This window comes from Crotalus tigris, unplaced genomic scaffold (genome assembly GCF_016545835.1).
Source record: "Crotalus tigris isolate CLP2741 ecotype Arizona unplaced genomic scaffold, ASM1654583v1 scf7180000023617.9722795, whole genome shotgun sequence".
In the NCBI taxonomy this organism is placed as follows: Eukaryota; Metazoa; Chordata; class Lepidosauria; order Squamata; family Viperidae; genus Crotalus; species Crotalus tigris.
Genome location: NW_024100081.1, coordinates 7942745 through 7963410, shown reverse-complemented (window position 1 = coordinate 7963410; position 20666 = coordinate 7942745). Strand labels below are relative to the sequence as shown.

Genomic DNA, 20666 nt, shown 5'->3' with positions numbered 1-20666 from the left:
AAGCAGCCAATGGTTTATTCATTGGTATCTTCTCTGCTAGAATGAGATCATTCCTGAATTTCAATCAAAAATATTGACAAATGTAGAAGGAGTGATATATCCAGTGGTGGGATTCAACCGGTTCACACCACTTTGGCAGAACCAGTAGCTAATTTTTTGTTGCCCAGGCCCAGAATGGACTTCTGAAAGCGGCATCCACACAGAGAACGGGTTGTTCACATATTTGAATCCCACTACTGGATATATCTGACAAGCCAAAGGACTATAGATGAAACCTATTATATATACCAGCCTTTTCCAACTTCTTGTTGGGTTGGGATTAGACCTCATGTTGATTGGAATTGTAATGACAGCACATCGTGGTGCTTATTCATGAGTAAAATAAATTGATTCTTCTGTAGGAAAAGTTTGGGAAAATGAGAATGCTAAATGATGCTCTTTATGACCTGATGCGAAAAAAGGCACTGTTTTAATATTTTGGTCACTGTTTCAAAACTAGCTAAGGTTTAAATGTTTTTTTGTTGCCAGGAATAATTCTGCAAGGCTGCTCAAGTCCTTGGAAACAGAGCCCTTGATATGCAACTGAAAATGTGATTGCTTCTTTTGCTTGTATTGCTTTTACAAGCATTTTTCTCCTCATTTCCATCGATTTGCTATTGTTGTATTTAAATCAGGGAAATGATGCTGGATCTTTAGAGAAAATCATGTTTCTTTTCTTTTTGAAGTCAAAGCTGAATTGCAATCGAAACATGTATATTGGATTGTCTCCTTCATAGACTATCTCAAAATGACTTCCATTTTGAGCTCGGTCGTCTCAGTCAATCTTGTTAACAGAAATCAGGATCTAGCTCTCTTCTTTATAAAGTGGAATAACCAAGGTGAAAATCGTAATCTAAGAATAATGATCCTGATACAGCCACTCTCAGGTTTTCATATGTTTCTTTTTGATGATTCAATTCCCTATGAAACGATGGGGTCGAAAGCAAAGTGAAGCTCAGAGAAAATAGGATGCCTACAAATCTTAAATCATTTTCTGCAAAAAAAAAAATCTGCACTTCTAACTCATCTTCTATTCAATCCCTCAGTTATAGAACAAATTACTTCCAGCCTGACATTCCCCTATAAGAAAACTCTTCAACTATCGGTGAAAAAGACAGGCATGCACTAAAATTAATACTTTTTATAGCACACACTATAATTAATGCTTTTTTAAAACACACCGATTTTACTGGGGGAATGTACAGGCAGTCCTCAGCTTAAAACCATTTGTTTAGCGACCATTCCAAGTTACAACAGCCTTGAAAAAAGTGATTTACGACTGGTCCTTGCACCTACGCTGCCGCAGCATTCCTACCACCACACTATCACAATTCAGGCATTTGGCAACTGGCATGTATTCATGACAGCTGCAGCATCCCGGAGTCATGTGATCCCCTTGGTGGCGCAGTGGTTAGAATGCAGTACTGCCGGCTATTGCTGCTGACTGCTGGCTGCCTGCAGATTGGCAGTTTGATTCTCAGTGGCTCAAGGTTGACTCAGCCTTCCATTCTTCCAAGGCTGGTAAAATGAGGACCCAGATTGTTGGGGGGGGGGCAATATGCTGACTCTGTAAACCACTTCAAGAGGGTTGTAAAGCACTACGCAAAGTGGTATATAAGTTTAAGTGTTATTGCTATTGCTATCACCCTTTGCTACCTTCCCAGCCAGATTCCTACAAAGTCAATGGGGAAAGCAAGATTCACTTAATAATTGCAGTGGTTCATTTCACTGCAGTGATTCACTTAACAACTGTGCCAAAAAAGGTCATAAAGTCAGGCACAACTCACTTAACAACCAGCTTGCTTAGCAACAGAAATTCTGGTTCCAAACTGTGGTCACAGGTTGAGAACTACCTCTTCTTCTTGAAAGTATATCACTTTTTGCTTGGGTTAAGCCCAGCTGTTTTAAGCGACTGCCTACTTTCACAAGATATTGGCAAATCAAATGGTAATTTCTACAACATCGTGGAGTGTTTTGCCAGCCAATGGCTAAAACATATGAGGAATGGTTGCTGGAATTGGGTATGTCTAGTTTAACGAAGAGAAAGACGAGGGGGGACATGATAGCAGTGTTCCAATATCTCAGGGGCTGCCACAAAAAAGAGAGAGTCAAGCTATTCTCCAAAGCTCCTGAGGGCAGGACAAGAAGCAATGGATGGAAACTAATCAAGGAGAGAAGCAACCTAGAACTAAGGAGAAACTTCCTGACAGTTAGAACAATTAACCAGAAGCAGTGAATGCTCCAACACTGGAAGTTTTTAAGAAGAGACTGAACAGCCATCTTTCTGAAATGGTGTAGGGTTTCCTGCCTGAGCAGGGGGTTGGACTCGATGACCTCCAAGGTCCCTTCCAACTTTATTATTATTATTATTAACTGATGGCCATCCATTGGCAGAAACTTCTCTCTTATCTTGCATGCTAATTCCCTGCGGTTTCCTCCCTAGCTCTTCCTTTGGGCTAAATGATGTGGTGTCTTGCCAATGTCCCTCTGTATCATTAGCTGTCCCTCTTTTTTCTTCACATGAAATATGAACATGGCAGTGAGTCAGAGCAGGAACAGACAATCTGCTTGTAACCTTATTTTGCTTCCACCTTCTAGACAGTTAGAAGGAGTGCTAATGGATTCCATGGGAATAATGGAATACGTTTATGGATGGAAGATTTAAGGCAGTGTTTCTCAACCTTGGCAGCTTGAAGATGTGTGGACTTCAGCTCCCAGAATTCTCTAGCCGGCTTGTTGGCTAGAGAATTCTGGGAATTGAAGTCCATATATCTTCAAATTGCCAAAGCTGAGAAACACTGATTCTAATACCAATAGCTTTTGGCCTTTGAGGGAAAGGTAGTTTGGTATCTTCTCTCCAAGCCAGCAACCAGAAAATAAATCAGGAAGATACACAATAAAGAGAAGGAGCCAAATAATTGCTAAACAGCAAACTTCAAATGCCAGTAGGTTTGTGTAATACTGTGTAATATAACCTGTTGCTATATGTGGTTTTCTAATCCAGTGTTTTTATTTTAGTTCCCACGAATCTCCCGACATCTGCATGCCCTCCTTGGTGTGGGGTAAGAGAATATTATGGCGTTGCCTTCCTTGAATGGGTGTTGTTCTTGCAATATCAGCCTTTGGATTTACCGTGTGCCATCAATCAGTATCACCTCTTAACAACCACACACTTAGGTTTCTCCAGGATGCAATACCAACCTTTGCAGTAGTGTACTGTTATGCTAATAGGAAAGTCCTTTTATAACAGTATTTGTAGCAGAAGTTATTCAGGAAAAGTAAAAGTAATATAAGAAAGGAAACTTTTGTCTTTAAAGCTGGTTGTTGTCCTTGCATATGTGTATAGTTTATACCTTTTCATTTAGCTATATTATATTTCATATAACTGTATTTTTATATGCATGTGTATGTGTGAATATGTATGTCCACTAAGACCCTCCCAGAGAAAAGAAAGTATTGCCTTCTGGAAATGTAAACTTGAGAAAGAATGGTAGTGGGAGAATTGCCCAGTGGCCACAAGTGGTTACTTTAGATCTGGAATGGAATGGAATGGAATGGAATAGAATAGAATAGAATAGAATAGAATAGAATACTTTGGCCAAGTGTGATTGGACACACAAGGAATTTGTCTCCGGTGTATAAGCTCTCAGTGTATATACAAGCAACAGGTTGTATGTACTCAGTATTTCCCAAACTGCTGCCAAAGCATCAGTTCAGTTAAGATTTGCTTAAACTGGTTTATAGCTGGGACATGCATAGGGCAGGAAAAGCATAATGGGACAGTATGCTTTGCTCTAAGAAGTTGTCTTTTGTTTATTTTATATACAACTACCGTATTTAAACCTTGAAAAATAGTCATGCTACATTCTCTCCAGTAGAGGACAGCAGTACATCAGCCACCGTACTGCATTTCACAGAAGTTGGACATAGGAAAATATTTTAATTTAAATAATTTGGAACAATCACTGTGTTTGGATTTACAGATGGTAACTGACATGCTGTGGAAAGACTAGGTTCAGGTACTTGTTTCAGTGGCCTAAAGGAATTTCAACGTCATTTGTATATTTATTATGGAGAAGCAAACAAAGATGTGGAATGCAGTTAAATCCTGACTGCATCATGAATAAATACCTTCTATTATTACTTGAGGTTTTATAATAACTTCCTGCCTCCTGATGCCTTTCAAATGGGTTGGGACTGTGACCTTCAGACAATCAATCCTTCCTAGCAATTCCAAAATCAGTTAAAATGGTCTTGTGCTGTCCTGATTTTCTTCAGATTTATTCAGACTTCAAGACACTGCTGAAATGGACATATTTACATTTTGCACATAACAGAACTGTCACTCAGTTAGTGTTCTTTTTAGCCAGCAATAGAGTATCATGCTCCTTCTTCTCATAGCTGTTCAGAACGATCTGTAGGCAGTCCTCGATTTACGATAATTTAACTACCGTTCAAAGTTACGACACTACTGAAAAAAGTAATTTAAAACTGGTCCTCACACTTACAACTGTTGCAGTGTCTTTGTGATCACACGATCAATATTTGGCCACTTGTTAACTGGCAGATATTTACAATGATTCCAGCATCCCACGGTCACTTATAACCATCCCAGGGGGCCTCCGACAAGCAAAGTCAATGAGGAAAGCTGAATTTGCTTAACAACTGCATGATTTGTTTAATGGCCATTGTGGGGGGAAAAAAGGGTCATAAAATCAAGCATCACTCACTTAACAATCACATGGAATTTCCAGTCCCACTTGTGATTGTAAGACCAGGAAAATGCTAGTGTCCTATAGGTCTGTCAATTTTGTATTTAATTATTATAGCAGCAAGCTGCTATTGATATGATTTAGGGCAGTGTTTCCCAAACTTGACAATTTTAAGGCATGAGGACGTTGGCTGTGGAATTCTGGGAGTTGAAGTCCACATGCCTTAAAATTGTCAAGTTTGGGAAACACTGATGTATTGGGATGGGGCAAACCATTAAAATCCCTGCCAGTGAGAATCTAGATTGCCTCCTTAAGCACAGAGCAACAACATGTTGAACAGTTGGTGCACAGGTTCAGAGGCGGGTGATAAAAAAGCAGGGACTTTAAGACATAATCTTCTATGCAAAGGACAATGGAGAAACTTAATTTGAAGAAGAGAAGATTGAGGGATATATGATCTCACTGCTCAGGTACACAAAAAGATATTGTTGAGAAAATCGTCACTGCCAAGGAGACTGGGACCAGAAATGATAGGTATAAGTTGCAGCTATCTAGGTTTCATTTCAATAAAAGAAAAGGCTTCCTAAATATAAGAAATAGAAGAAGAATAGCAGTCTGTGTTTTTATGAATAGGCTGGACAGGATAATTTGGTTGTCTTTTTCTATTGCATAGAGTTGGATGAGATTATCTTTATGGCCCCATCCAACTCTACAGTTTTGTCATTCTATGCATAACTATTTTGTTGATCTTTCTTTGTTAGTATACTAATGTTGATTTTCATGAATTCTTCAAATTCTAGGTCAGTCAAAAAACTCTGGAAGAACAATGTGGATCGGATGGTGAGTCAGCTTGTTTATGTCAATTGGCCAAAGATTCTAATTCTCTCAGTTATTTCCCAACCAGAACAAACAAAAGTGCTGTTTCTTTTTAAATGAATGCAGCCCTGGGTTTTCAATTCTGAACAGAAAGAATTGAAAAGAATAATTAGCGAAGCCCCTTACATTACACAATCTTCCTATAGGGTTACCTCTGTATATTATGGATTCTAGAGTTATAGCTGAAGCAAATACCTTAATGGTTTTTGTCTGGCACATCAGTATGCAATTGAGACTATTGCTATTTCCAGATGGTTTTTAAAAAGTGGTCAGAAATGATGACCTAATTGGATTGGATGGTGAAATGGAGAAACACCATATGACGTTTCTCAACTTCTTTTCCAATCATTCATGAGCTTGTTTGCAAAGCAACAGCTTCATGGCTAAAGAAAATGGAATTAGTGAATAGGTGGATTTTATTCCTAATATACAAAAAAAATGAGAAGATACAGGCACAAAGTCCTGCACTTGTTCTTATGTACTAGAAATTGCAGGATCCAATTTAATTGGCAGTAGCCACACGTGTCCTGTGGGATATCAATGGTACCATATGGCAGGACACTTGATTATCCAGGCATGTGGCAGAGAGTCAAATGCCTTTTTGTAGTTAACCCATGCCACATTTAGGTTGGTCTTCCTTTTCTTGCAGTTTTCCAAGATCATTTTGTCTATTAGCAGTTGATCTTTTGTTCCTCTGCTATTGGGGTGGTTTCCTTTCTGCTCAGGTGGAAAGAGATTGTTTTCAACTAGATGCTGTTGTACTGTATCAGCTACCATACCATTTAGTAATTTGAAAGTTGTTGGTAAGCAGATAACTGGCCTGTAGTTGCCTGGTGTTGCCCTTTTTGCTGGATTTTTCATTATTAGGTAGGTTTTCCCAGTTGTTAGCCACTTTTCAATTTCTCCTCTTTGTAGTATATTGTTGAACTGCTTGGCAATGAGTGGGTGTATAACAGTTAGATGTTTCAACCCAAACCCATGCAGTTCATCTTCACCTGGTGCTGACCAATTTTTGATTTTCCTTGCTCTTTTTTCTACCATTTTTGTTGTTATTACTAGTTCTTTCATTTCAACTTCTGTTTTATTTGCATCCACCTCTTTTAACTAAGCCGGATCCTTGTTGTATTTCTTTGGGTTATCCCATATCTGCTTCCAGAACTGCACTGTTTCTTCCTTGTCAGGTACTGACTGATTCATTGCAGTTTCTCCATTGATGATGATGATGATGATGATTGGGTAAAATTTGTATTTGAATACTCAAAGATATCAGGATATATTCCTGTGACTGTTAAGAGTCCTCTTTCCCTGATCAGGTTTAGCTCAACTCTAAGGACAAGATCCTGGGATAACTCTGAGAAAAACTTCATTAAACATAGTATATTATTTTGCAGGTGGAAAGCTATTTCATACTTCTTCATTAGGGATCATTCCAATTCAACTTAATTTATATGTTACAATCATATCAATAATCCCTGATCCTAACTCAACCAACTGACTATCCCTTCTTGTAATACAGGCATCTTCCCTGGATAATTTATCTCATAGTGTCAGACCCAACCTAAAGAAGACACAGTAAGATCTAATCAAATCCATTTGGTGTTAGGTATATTTGCTTATACCCAATACACAGAATCTTGCCAGACTAAAGCTATAACTTTCTAACCTAACAGATATACCCTGTAGGGTGTGGCTACACCAAACCTTTTCCTTTCTCCCATATCTAGTTTAGGACAGCACAGTGTCTTGAGCCCCTCTCTGAAATGCACTGCCTCCTCCCTGAGAAGCTGCAATGCTATTGCCAACATTTCCCCAACTCTTTATTTAGCTGCACATTCCAGCACATGCAGAGTCATAACTGGCTTTCTTGCAGTAAAGTCCCATGCTTTCCTCATTCTACTTTTTCCTAAGCATATACAAAGCATATACAAAGTTTGCCCAGACCATTCATATAATTACCACTGTTGTTATTTATTAACTCATAACCTACTCTTAATACAATAATCTATCAGCACTTGTCTTCCATCCTAACTTTCTGTTTTTCCAGTGTTAAGGAACATTGACTGACTTCTTGAATCTGGTCACTTTAGATGGGTGGGACTACAATTCCCATAACCCTTGAGAATAGATATGCTATGCACTTCTGAAAGGAGTAGAAGATTGGGGGAGACTTCTTTAGTAGACACATTACTGCAAAATTAAACTGCACAAAGTTTAGGTTAGTTGAGCTTCTGGAATTTATTTGTTAAGAGCCAGGCTTTGTATGACGTCTAGCTCATTTAAAAATGCATTTAGAAATACCTTCTCATACTGGGAGTGTCAGATAACATACAATTAGATAAATGATGCAAGTTAAACATTCACAGAATTTACTAATAGTATTATCTCAGATTAGAAAATGTAATATTTATTATATGACCTTTGTGCCTTTTGGAATTAGGGCCATTTTGCTGATTAAATCAGCATTCACATTTAAAATCTTGAAATGATCTTGCAAACAGTCTTGAGAGACTACATATTTTTAATTTAATTTTTTGAGATGTTAGAATGTAAGGCCTGATTTCATGTGAAGAACACATATTTTATCACAAGTGAACTGATGAAAGGATAAAGTTGGATAAAGCAGAGAGAGATAAAAGTTGGGAAAAGAAATTAAAGAGATAAAGTTCCAAGGAGCTTTCAGTTTCTCTGTACTTAGAGTCTCTAATTGCTGCTTAAGCCCGAAGCTTTCTTTAGCACTTATCAAATTTTTATCCTTAGTTTTGAGAGCTAAAAACTTCAGTGTTTTTTTTTTAACATTCTACTCTAACTTGCAAGAATCCTACCAGGAAGCCAATGCTTCTCTATCTTTATGGGAGAGAACATTGTCTGCAGTCTTGAAGGAAGGTCTGGTTTGGTCCCATCCTTAAGATATATTCCTTGGATTCAGGAATCCTTAGCAGTTATTGCCCTGTCTCCAATCTCCCCTTGCGGGAACAGTTGTTGGAAATCACCTACAAAATGTCCTAGCCAATAGGTTATCTGTTTTCCTTTCCATTAGTTGTTGGACATGGGAGGAAACTGCCTTGGTTGTGCTAGTAGATGGCCATTGAAATGACTGGTGAGATTGTAATCCTAGGGACAATCAACATCTCAACAAATTTCAAGATCATCTACCATGGTAACCCTTCTGAACTGCCTGTGAAGTTTGGAATTAGAAGGATTATCTTGCAGTGGTTCTTTTTCCTGAGTAGACAGTTCCAGTCAATTGTAGAAAAGGAAAAAAGATTGACCCAGCAACTACTTATTTGTGCACTAGTCATGATAGCTGCTCCTATTGTTTAATATTTACATGAAGCTACTGGGAAAAATCATCCTTCAGAGTAGGGTATGATATCCACCGAATGGTTCTTATATCCAATGGTACATCCCCACTCTGCATTTTTCTGGCATTTCCATGGAAGTCTTGATCTAGTGCCTGGAAGCTATAGGGGCCTATATGGGATAAAGGAAGCTGAAATTGAACACGTTGATGAAGTAGCATTATGCCCTTACACTCCACCCATTGTGTTTTCTTGTTTTCCAGGCTTACCGTGATGAATTCATTGCAGAATGGAAAAAATTGAAGCTGGATGTTGTGCTTTGTCCTGCTTTGGGCCCAGCCTTTAATCTAGGATATGCTGGCAAACTATTTGGTATCAAATCATAACCCCACTGTAGCTTTCTTTGTGTACCTTTGTTCTTATGCCCGTTCTAAGAAGGGTTAGATTCCAGAAGTGTGAAAAAATAGTCCTGCTAGGTCTACTGTGCGCACTGCTCCTTCTTTTTGTTAGCTCTGTTATCATTCTTTTGATCACTTCAGCTCCTGAGTTGATTGGGAGGAGGGCACTGTCAGAGGAGGCCGCATATGCCACTAATCACTAATCAGTCAAATCAAATCTTTATTATTATAGTCATATACAAGCATAAGGAGAGTGGAGTACAGTCAATTAAAAAGCATAGAAGATACATCACAATCTTAAAAATGAAAAATAGAAACACCAGTGATTTGTGAAACAGATTCAACATTCATGGGTGGGGACCTGACACTGCACAATTAAATAACTGCAGTGATATGGGTTGAGTATACCCTTTAGAGTTCTGTTAGGGTTCACTGGTAACTACAAGTCCTTTCTTTTTGAAACTGGATCACCAGCAGATCAATGAAATGCTAGATGCATGAACAAAGAACATCAAACATTGGATGAACTGGGATAGGGAAGGTTGAAGGTCTCACACTGAAAACAGAAGCAACAAAAAAAATCTGTAAATAGAATGTATATATCACAAAGACCTACCCTTAGAAAGGAAAGCACTTGGTGTCCTTGCATCAATAGGGAACTCATCAGTCAGGAGCTGTGCTAACTAGTCCAAACAGGTCATTGCCAAGGTGAAGAGGTGGATTGTGCTTCAGAGAGGAGGCTAAGCTAGTTGTTTTCCACCAGATTTACCTTGAGGCCCAAGCAGCTTATGGCTACCAATTGGCGCAATCCTAAGTATCCACCCTGAACAATTTTGCAACTGTTCTTAGAGTCATTTCAGATTATTTTATCTAATGATAAAATAATGCAAGACAAGCATCTGGCAGCTCTGACATTTCAGGCTCATTTTCTTATTCCTCAATTTTTTATTTTATTTAAAAAAAAAATCCCCAAAGAGAAGATGATGCTATTTTTCTGCAAGCACTAGACCTTTTCCCACACTTGAAAATTGTTCCAATTTCCTCACCAGAAAGCTATTACCCTGAAGCACAGCTCGCTTGTCACTATATTCATGTAGTTATATAGCAGTTGTGGACCTCAACTGTGATAAGAAGGAAAATTGTTCTGAAAAGGTTACGCCTCTTTCAGGACAAGGTATGAGGGATGCTGGCAACTCTTGAGCACATATGCAACATATTTTATTAGCTGATTTTCTCATAAAAGCCACAGCCTCCCACCCCTTGGGCAACTGCATCACTGCCAGCAGATTGTGATGGTGCTGGTGGTATCCACCTCCTTTGGCCTCCTTGCTTGTGGAGGATAAAATTGGGCAGCATCTGTGGGCTGGAGAATGCATTGTGCTATTATACTATTAATTTGTTACAGTGACAAAACAATGGCCTGATCCTGCTGAGAAATAAATAACTTGTAGATGGTATCTTTTCCAGTGGCTACTACTTATACCCATCTATACAATGTCTTGAATTTTCCTGCTGGAGTTGTACCAGTCACAACAGTTACACAAACAGATGAAGAAGAGCTGAAGCATTACAAAGGGCACTATGGAGACTTCTGGGATAAAAGAATGAAGGAGGTCAGTTAACAGCAAGAAATGCAATTGCCATGTATAGGAATCAAGATATTACAAAACTTTAACAGAATGGATCCTTCCTAGCTGCTTGTCTGAACTCAGTGAAATTTAGTGACTCGTTTACTTTGAAGAAATGTGGAGAACAGTCTCTTGGGGAATATTCAAAGTTGCTTCATTCCGGAATGGGACAACTTGCTGCAGCCAACTCGCCAAGGCCAACTTGCCACAGGACAATTTAACAATTCAATTTAATTTATTTAAAATAAATAAAAACATATTTTAATTTTTGTCATTCACATTTCATTTTGTCTCCCTTTCTTTAATGATTCTGTTCCATTCTTTATTTGATGTTAGTGTAACTCTTCTCCCGCAGCGAGTTGTCCCGTGGCGAGTTGGCCGTGATGAGTTATCCCACAGCAAGTTGACCATGGCAAGTTGGCCATTGTGAGTTGGCCTTGGCAAGTTGGCCATGGCAAATTGTCAGAGACGCTCCTCATTCATTGGCTGTGTTGAGGTTGAGTTGGATCCCTGTTATTAATAAAGAAAACTGTACTTTAAGAATATTTTTTCTAATTTGAGCATGAATCTATTTAATTGAAATAGGTCCTACTGAGTTTTAAAAGACTTTGATCTCTTTTAAGGGAATTTGAGCTATAGTTTGACACAAAGATATAGCTTTGAACAGGTTGGGAATTCTGGTGACTTCATTGAAAATGACAATATTGTTGGCAGTAATATGGTCAGACTGCATTTGCATTTGAGCACTTTTTGCTATGGAAAATGTTCATTGGAAAAGAAGCTATGCCTTTATGGTATACCCCTAACTTAGGTCTGTACAACTTTATTATCAAATTCAAATGATATAATGATGTAAAGGTTACTAAACTTTATTTAAAAGAATAATTGTTTCTGTGTTCACATTTTTTCTTCTATTTTTCTGGTTGATGATTGCAATTAAGATGCATCTATCCATCCGTTCATCCATTCTTGGCAGCAATAATCAGTCAGCCACTTCCTTTGCCTAGTCTGCTGCTGTTGTTCTGGGTGTTACTTTCTAAGATTTTCTGGTGGTAGATACTATAAATACTAATTCTACTTTTTTATGATCAGCCAAGAGTGACTAGAGGCTGCTATCTAGCTGGCTATATATAGTCTTGATCTTGCTGCAATGTCCAGATTAAAGAATTATTTTAGCATTGGGCAGCCCTATGTTGTACGCCACAAAATCTCTAATAGTACAGCCCTTGTAAGCATGCATTCACATACCAATGGTTATAGGTGGATGCTGGACAGAAGAAGGCAGATCTACTTACTTTCTGCTAAGCTTCAAGTCACATTGAGTTCAAGGACTGATTTGAGAAATTGGAAAGCCTGATGAATACGCCAAGTAATGAACACATTGTCTTACTGTTTGCATTTCTCTTATAGGCTGTGGAAGATGCAGTGGGGCTCCCTGTAGCAGTCCAGTGTGTGGCCTTGCCATGGCAAGAAGAATTGTGTCTTCGCTTCATGAAAGAAGTAGAGAGAGTTTCCCATGAGAGATGGGGAAAGAGAAAAATATGACCCTGTTCAGAAAGAAGCCTGCAAGGAATGTTGACCTTTCTGAATAAACTTTATTATTGACTTATGCGGTTTATTGCTGAGTTAGCTCAGTTATATTTTCACCAATGTTCAGCAAGACAAGATATGGAGAGATAAGAAGATATGGTTTAGAAGGCAGAGAATTTTGGTAATGTTTTGTAATTAGGATAAATAACAGGATCTGGACAACAGGTTCTTTCAGACAGATACCTTTGAATTATGCTATCACTTCAAAGGTGTGATACAAATATTCTGTCATTCCTTCCTTTATCAACTAATGGGACTTTTGAGAAAGTTATAAATGGGAATGATAGTGTCAGCAAATTCTGCACTGTAAAATTCTGTGAATGAGATAAATAAAAAACCTTTTCTGTAAATTTGAACAGATGAACCTGCAACAATTTCAAATCAGTCTGATGATCTAGAATATCACTGTGGTAACTGATGCCACCCAGTTCCTTTGAATCCAAAAAATTATTTGCAAAACTGGAATGAAAATACCAGTTCTGTATGAAAGATAGATTAATCTCCTAAAAGAATGAATGGAAAGTACACAGAAGGAAAGATCATATGGAAGTTGCCTGAATCAGTGTGAAAAGAATTATAATACAGAATGTCACATAAATTTGTGGAATTATGCTAAAGGAAATTTGTAAAAGGATATTTGGTGAAGTAATGAATCAAAAAAGCCTCTAAAAGGATCAATAAAATGAATCTAATAATGATATTAAAATGAGGATGAAAGATAGATTCATGTACATAAAGAGAAAATACCATTGTAAAGAATATAAGTCAGAGAATAAGGAGTGGTCACAATTAAAAGAAGTACACAGAGAAATGCAGACTGATTCTCAGGCTGAGATGGAATTAAAATATTATTTTGGAAATGGGTGAAGTGAGCTACAGAAGACGTCTATAGAAAAATAAATGGAATTAAAAATGCTGGAAGGAGCATTTGGGAAATAGTGGTGTGTCATAGAATGCAACTGAAACATAGTATCAATATTAGCATTCAAGAAAAATATACTGAAAAGCAAATCATAAATACTGTGAAAATGTCTTTTTTAAGGTAAGGCTGCAAGTGTAGACCGTAATTCCATATATGCTTAAATATAGATGTAGTTTGCTGACTCTAATCTTTTATGACTGTTCATCTTGTTTAGCTTATTTAATAAGTGTATATGCCACAACATGGTTAATGTGTATATGTGGCTGACAATTGGAAGAGTGCCATTATTGTTCTCCGATATAGACAGCAAGACTGAAACCAAAATTATAGGGCAGTGTTTCCCAAACTTGACAATTTTAAGGCATGATGACTTCAACTCCCAGAATTCCACAGCCAACGCTGGCTGTGGAATTCTGGGAGTTGAAGTCATCATGCCTTAAAATTGTCAAGTTTGGGAAACACTGTTATAGGGGATTAGTTTAAGTGTGCCTGGACAGATGCTTGACAGAACTGTGACTGAAAGAGGATCAGAAGTGACAATAAACAAATTCTGAGAAGTGCAGTTTGACTTTCTGATGTCATGGACTATGCAGACCAGATTTTTGCTCTTCAGCAAGTCACTGAAAAACATATGAACATGAGGAAGTTTATTGTACATTTTGTTAACTTAGATAAAGCATATGATAATAATAAGTACTAATTTATTAAATTTATATGCTGCTTGACTCCCACTTGTTAAAACATTTTAAAATAAAAAAAATAGAAAAAAACACAAAACAGCACAAAAGAAAAAAAACACAAACAGCAAAGACAAAAAAAAAAAAAAAAAACAAAGATGGCAAAGAAAACAAACCCTAATGGAAACAGAAAGGAGGAAAGCAGCATTAGTTGTCCTTTCCAAAGACCTGGGCAATGATATACGGTACATGAAACTCTTGAGAATTAGATGGCATGCATTACCAGTGTCTCAATTGATCACACTTTCTCTCAAGGATTCTTAGTTAATAAGAAAGCAGCTCTGCATGTCTCTGAGACAATAACATCAGCAGTGTTGGAGAACCGAGTGTCTTTGTTTGTTTGTTCATTTATAGGTTGGAAATCTACAGAACTCGTGCTTCCTCTTGGCTTCTGAGTTTCTGTTCCTCTAAAGGGAGTGATTGTTTTGTGGCTTGGCAGATCCTCCTCAGTAGCCAATTGACAAGATTTCATCAATTTCCTACTTCTGTAAGGGACTAGCTATGTGCAAGCCACGTGTTTGTCCTTCTTTTTCCTTTTCTTTCTTTGACTTGAATGGAGTGAGGATGAAAACCCTCTTGTTGCTGCAGGAGATGTGACTACCAGTTTCTGACCAGTAATTTTTCTGTTTTTCAACAATACGTTGCAGAAAAGGATCACTGCCAAACTGATTCTGAGAGTTTTGAGACTGAAAAGGCAGTGTGAAGTCCCTCCCCATATGTCTTTCTCTTAAATACTCTCCCTTCCACTTGAGAGATAAATCAAAGTTAAACGCAGTTGTTTTGAAAAGAGAAGCAAATAGCTTTTGTGCAGGATGCTGATTCGTTTTCATTTCAGCATTCTTTCACCAGCAATGCCTTAACATTGAGAAAGCCAGTGTCTAGAATTATTTTTCTCAACCTCCAGTATTTTTTTGACATTATGAAGTAATATCACATTCCCAACCCGATAGTGGTCATTAAGGGTCATGGATGATTTCTTAATGCGCATAAGAGAAGAGCTGATCTCAGCACACTAAAGTGAAAGGAGAAAAGAACAAAAGGAGCATAAAAAAGTAAGTGCATGATTATACTTCCCTACTTTGTACAATCAGAGGGGGGCAGGGAAGAATAAAAGGACATGATTATGAACGTTCTTGACAGTTTTTGATACAAACAAATGGGGCCACTGCCTGTAGCTACTTCCCATAATAAGTGCTTGAACTAGGCATTATAAAAGACTTTCCCTTAGATGTTTAGCACAGATTCATGCATTCTGCTTGGTCCATAGTCAGTATGGGCAACTCACTATTTCTTGAGAGCAGAACAGATGACATAGTCTTCCCCCCATTCCTAGCCCATTGCAAATGCACGTCTCACCTGTTTCCCAACATTGATTCAAAATTTCTCCTCTCCAACTTGAGTTGCTTTAGCTCTGTAGATTCTGTAGCTAGTTCTGTAGATAGTCTCTAGCATTTCATTTCCTTCTAGTAGAAGCCCTAGCTCTGATTGGCTACATGAGTGTTTCTCAACCTCAGCAGTGTTTCTCAGCATGCTGGCTGAAAACTTCTGGGAGTCAAAGTCCACACATCTTAGTTGCCAAGGTTGCCAAGGTTGAGAAAGGTTGTCAGGGTTGAGAAACACTAGGCTGGCATGACTCCTCCTTTCTAATGGGTCACTTTTCCAGGCAACTATGTTTTTTGCTGGATAACAGTAAAAATAATAATTTGTATTTGCTAGTCTGTGAAATCAATGAACTATCTTCAACCTTAAAGCTCATGTTCCAGTTAATTCTTACATCATTGGGTATTCTTTTGATTTTTGCCCAGGCCAGATGAAGCATAGTTCCCTTACTTTCCTTCTACTTATTCACAGTAATGCAAAGATTATCCCACCCCCTACACCTGCATCTGTGTTGTTACATGTAGCAAGGCACTGATTGTTATGATTTTATCAAGCTTCATTCAATAGGCTCCTTTTAGAGAACTGGGTGTGGTTGAAGTATTAAATTTGCTTGGCTCCAGCCACAGTTACATTAGCCAGCGAACATAATGTGTTCTGTCTGCTTAGCTGAATTCTTCTACTGAAAGGTAACCTCATAAAAGAAAGATGTCTCTAAGAATCTTGCTAGTGTTTATGCTTACAAAAGATAATTTAAAAGTGTGGTTTTTGTTCTTCCCTGTATTACGTGTGGGAAAAAGTGCTGTCATCGTGTGAGCGTCTACCACAGGGCTGAACTACATTTTGAAAGTTATGCTGCAGCATTTTGAGTGTTTGAGAAGACAAAGTTTGAAATACAGTAGTTGGGTACTAACGCAGCATGGGGTATGTAATGCGGGTGGCTTTTCCATAGGTTTAGAAGGGAATTTGGTTATTTTTTACTTTCTGAAAAATGAGCTTTTGTTGTGCTAAGCCTGGTCACATTTGTCTAGGCTTGGAAACTAAGTAGGATTGGTTAGCATTGATAGTGCAGGCTCTGTTAGCAGTGTTAATGTATTTTCTGCATGCTTATTACAATTGGGAGACTAGTTCTGCACTATAGGATAAACAAACAACCAAATATTAAAGAGATGAAAAGTTGTGCTTACTGGAAAAGAAATCTGAAATGCATAATAATTATTGTGCACTCCCAAACACAGTAAAATAAATATTTATGTGAATTTTAAAAATATTAGAGTGCCAGGATTTTATTATTTGTGGTTTTAATAGTTATATGTCTATATTGTACCCAGAATTTGATGTAAGATGGGCAGCTGTTATAAACAAACAAACAAACAAACAAATAAATAAAATTCCAAGACATTCCAAGCCAAGATATAAAGCAGGCAAGTCAAACTCGCGATGTCATATGATGTCATGCAACATATCACGACTTTTTCCCGATTGCTGGCAATGGGGTGGGCGCGGTTTCAGTGTGACACATTCGGCCCACGGACTGGCAGTTTGACATGCCTGATATAAAGGATCAGAGAATTTTGGTCATGCTATGCTTATTTTCCTTACTATATTCTACAGTCACAACAAAGAATATCTTAATGACCAGATTAGTAGGTGAATGACCACTAAAAATAGGTGAATTATACCGAAGAAGTAAAAAAGCAGAGATAATACAGCTCTGCCTATAAAGAGGGTTGGAGGAAAGAAAAGTCTAATTTTCATGCCTTTTTCCCCTTGGTATCATGATCTCTTTTTTCTGTAAATGATCTGAATGATTGAGAGACTAAATATGGCAGTGGTGGCGAACCTATGGCACACGTGCCAGAGGCGGCACTCAGAGCCCTCTTTGTGGGCATGCATGCCATGCCCTGGAGATGGCAACCATCCCTCTTCAACCAGCTGCCCGTTAATTTGCCGAGGTCCCACATGGCTGGATGTATCCCAGCACCCATGCGCTCACTGGCCTCTGTGTGCAAGGGCCAATGGTGTCAGGCAGCTGCCGCCCCGGCCCCGGCCCCTGCCTCACCTTGCCCTGTGACAATGAAACCCCTGCCCTGCCTCACCTCACCCCACAGCACAAGCCTCCTGCCTACCACCCCACCTGCCAGAGACCCCCTGAATCTCCCCCAACCTTGCCTGGCCCCCACAGGTGTCCCTCCCCCATGAACAACATTGAGGTGATCACGCCCACCTTGGCCACACCCACCCAATCTGCCATGACCACCACAGCCACGTCCACCCAATGGGCCACGCCCACCTGGCACCCGTCGATCAATAAGTGGGTTTTGGGTTGGGCAGTTTGGGCACTCGGTCTCTAAAAGGTTCGCCATCACTGAAATATGGGATGCTTATATTGGGTAAGGTAAAGATTTTAAAATCTATCAGCAGCTGTCAGCTATTGTTAGATGTTGTTCACTGGCTTTGCTCTGGTTTTGCACAAAAAAGATTCCTAAACTTACAATGGGTGACAGACCTCTGGTATAAATGGTGGAGAACATTGTGTGCAACAAAACAGAGCTAGGTGATCACCACTTTGCACAGGGAATAAGTGCACTTAAAAGGAAACATTTTTAGAAATGATGCAACAGGTGCTTTAAAAACTTTCTGGCCTAAAAAGTGTAGTCTTGACAACTGATTCTTTAGCAGACATCTGCTGTCTTCCTCAGTCTTGGACACAAAATGTCTTCTAATGTAATTCTTGGATTGTGTTAGTTTCCTTGGCTGAATGCCTTCCTTGTTACTGTTTGCAGTGATTTTTTATTGCCCTCCTGACGATGATAAAGCAACTGAGGGTGGCTTGGTTGTCTTGCCCAGTAGGCAACCCAAAGAATCAATGCTTGACAAGAAGAACGAAGACATTAGAGCACAGTTTCTTAACCCTGGCAACTTTAAGATGGGTGGACTTCAGCTTCCAGAAATCCCAAGCCAGCAACTTAAATTTGCCATGGTTGAGAAACCCAGGCTAGTTTTCATATGACTGGATGTTTCTGTGTCTGAACTGATGAGGGTATTGCTACAGAGACAGCTGTTGTTGAAACCCTGCCCTTGACTTGTTTGAACTGGCAGATGTGGAATCTATTTTTGACAAAGATCAGAGTCTAATTCTATTGGCTTTCAAAAGCCAATAGGACTTGTCAGGCTGTCTCTGCCCTGCTGAGCCCGCCAAAAGTCCCATTCTGCAAACGGTGCTGCACCAGTTGAGTAGTCCTCGACTTACGACCGGTTGAGTAGTCCTCGACTTACAACTGGTTGGGGGTCGCAGCATTAAAAAGGTTGAGAACCACTGACCTAAAGGGTAGAACTAGAAGAATTACACAATGAAGGGTTGAACAGAAACAAAATGCTAGAAGGTGAAATTATCTTGAAATCTTCTGCAATTCTCCTGGGATCTGCTGGAGTCCAGGAGAAAGCTTCCAGTGGCATTGAGGAACCTGAACGAAGGACAAGTTTGGATACTGTGAGTTTTGAACTCAAGAGGTGTGGTAATTCACTAGAAAGCGCTGAGTGATTCAGGATCATAGGGAAATAAGCAGTCTAGATACAGAATAACTGTATCTAGCAGCTCCAGAGAAGGGAAGAGTTGATACTTGGAGAATATGAGGATGGGGAAGTGATCTAGTGTAAATGCATTGTTTTTGTTTTTGATAGTCTTCATGTTTCATTGCTGAAATATGTGTTAAAATCTAGAACTACAAAGAAAACTTGTATTGTTTGCAGAAGAACAAAATTAGTAGAAATTCTAACAAAGTTATTTTTGAAAACTTTAAAAGCATTATTTTTCCTTCCCTCCCCCTCTCTGCCTCCCTTAGTGTTGAAATTGAGAGCAAAATTGTGTTCTTTGGCCTGCTTTCCAGAATGTAGCTGGCTGTAAGAGGTTTTGGATAATGTTCCCTTCTAAGAACTGTTTGTGGTTATTTTACATTACAAATTAGCTTAACATCCTTAATACACTAAGCCAGTTTTTGTCAATCTGGGAGTTGAAGCCCAAACATTTTAAAGCTGCCAAGGTTGGGAAAGTCTTCAGTGAATTATTTTAAGTAAGCTGCATGTCCTTAGATATGAGGATTCTTAGTAACAGTTTTCAGTACTAAGGGGGCAATCTTCCTCCTGTGTTCTCAGACTAAGATAGTAACATCTGTTTGAGCTTTTTTTTTTTAAAAAAAAATAATTTCTGGCTATAAATTGTCAAGTATTTGGCAGATCCATCCCTGGCTTACTGTTCTTCAAACACATAGGAAAAGTCACAATTCTTTTACCTTGTTTGAAAGCTGGTTTTACACTCAGCACAACATCTTGTAGCCCAATTCACCTTGTTGGGAAAACAGGCAGGAGTATTATGTAGGCTATCTTGAGTGGGTACAAATTAAAGGTGGCATATTAAATAGGTGTACATAAAGGCTATCAGAAAGGCTAAAATAGGAACTTGAATTAGATCAGTTGTAGACAAATATGGGGTCATTTAGCATTAAGGCTAATATTAGACCAGCTGAAGTATAAAGAGATTGAGATTGGTTTTTTAGAGTTAGGATAAATTTGCATCTTTAAGGAAACTTGCCTGCTTACAGTTTCTTAAGCCAAATTTGTCTCTGCCATCTCAATTATACGAGAAGAGATTTTTCAACTACGCTTATATAAACCTGTTTCTGAGCTAAAAGAAAAAAAAAGTAGGATTTTGTGAAAAATACTTTATTATATTCTTGGTTTGGAGGTTAAATAGTGTTTTACAGACCAAACTAGATGATACCAGAAAGATCACAGAAATTTTGAAGGCCACAATTGATTAAAAAGAGCGCTTTTTTTTGCAAGATTTAAGAAATAACCTAAGGGTTATCTCTTATAAAGACAAGTAGCAGAATTACAAATTGAAGTAACTGAATCTGCTTCTAAAATCAATGTGTTAAAGGCAATACAAGTAGTCCCTGCTTACTGACCACTTGTTCAACTATTGTTACGATGGCACTTAAAAAGAAGACTTATTACCAGTCCTCAAAGTTGTAGCTACTGCAGTGTTCCTGCATTCAGGTGACAGCAGTTCAGATGCTTGGCAACTAG

At 38.6% G+C, this 20666-nt stretch overlaps 2 protein-coding genes across 7 annotated transcripts in view; both read left to right on the top strand.

Moving 5' to 3' along the window:
* The window catches only part of LOC120297316 (vitamin D3 hydroxylase-associated protein-like), a 31850-nt gene extending 18411 nt beyond the window's left edge, over window positions 1-13439 (top strand). For both annotated transcript variants that reach the window (XM_039319813.1, XM_039319812.1), the window contains 5 exons: window positions 3058-3101; window positions 5552-5591; window positions 9190-9298; window positions 10792-10937; window positions 12363-13439. In XM_039319813.1, coding sequence (XP_039175747.1) covers window positions 3058-3101; window positions 5552-5591; window positions 9190-9298; window positions 10792-10937; window positions 12363-12497 — 474 coding nt within the window. In that variant the 3' untranslated portion in view covers window positions 12498-13439. The remainder of the gene's footprint in view (window positions 1-3057; window positions 3102-5551; window positions 5592-9189; window positions 9299-10791; window positions 10938-12362) is intronic.
* A 1686-nt stretch (window positions 13440-15125) lies between these two features.
* Window positions 15126-20666, top strand: part of LOC120297315 (vitamin D3 hydroxylase-associated protein-like) — a 30748-nt gene continuing 25207 nt past the window's right edge. For 2 of the 5 annotated variants that reach the window (XM_039319809.1, XM_039319810.1), the window contains exon 1: window positions 18777-19071. The gene's annotated coding sequence lies outside the window, so the exon portion shown is untranslated. Of the gene's footprint in view, window positions 15254-16187; window positions 16268-18776; window positions 19072-20666 lie in introns of those variants that run through there. The other 3 variants (XM_039319811.1, XM_039319805.1, XM_039319808.1) reach the window with 3 other exon arrangements.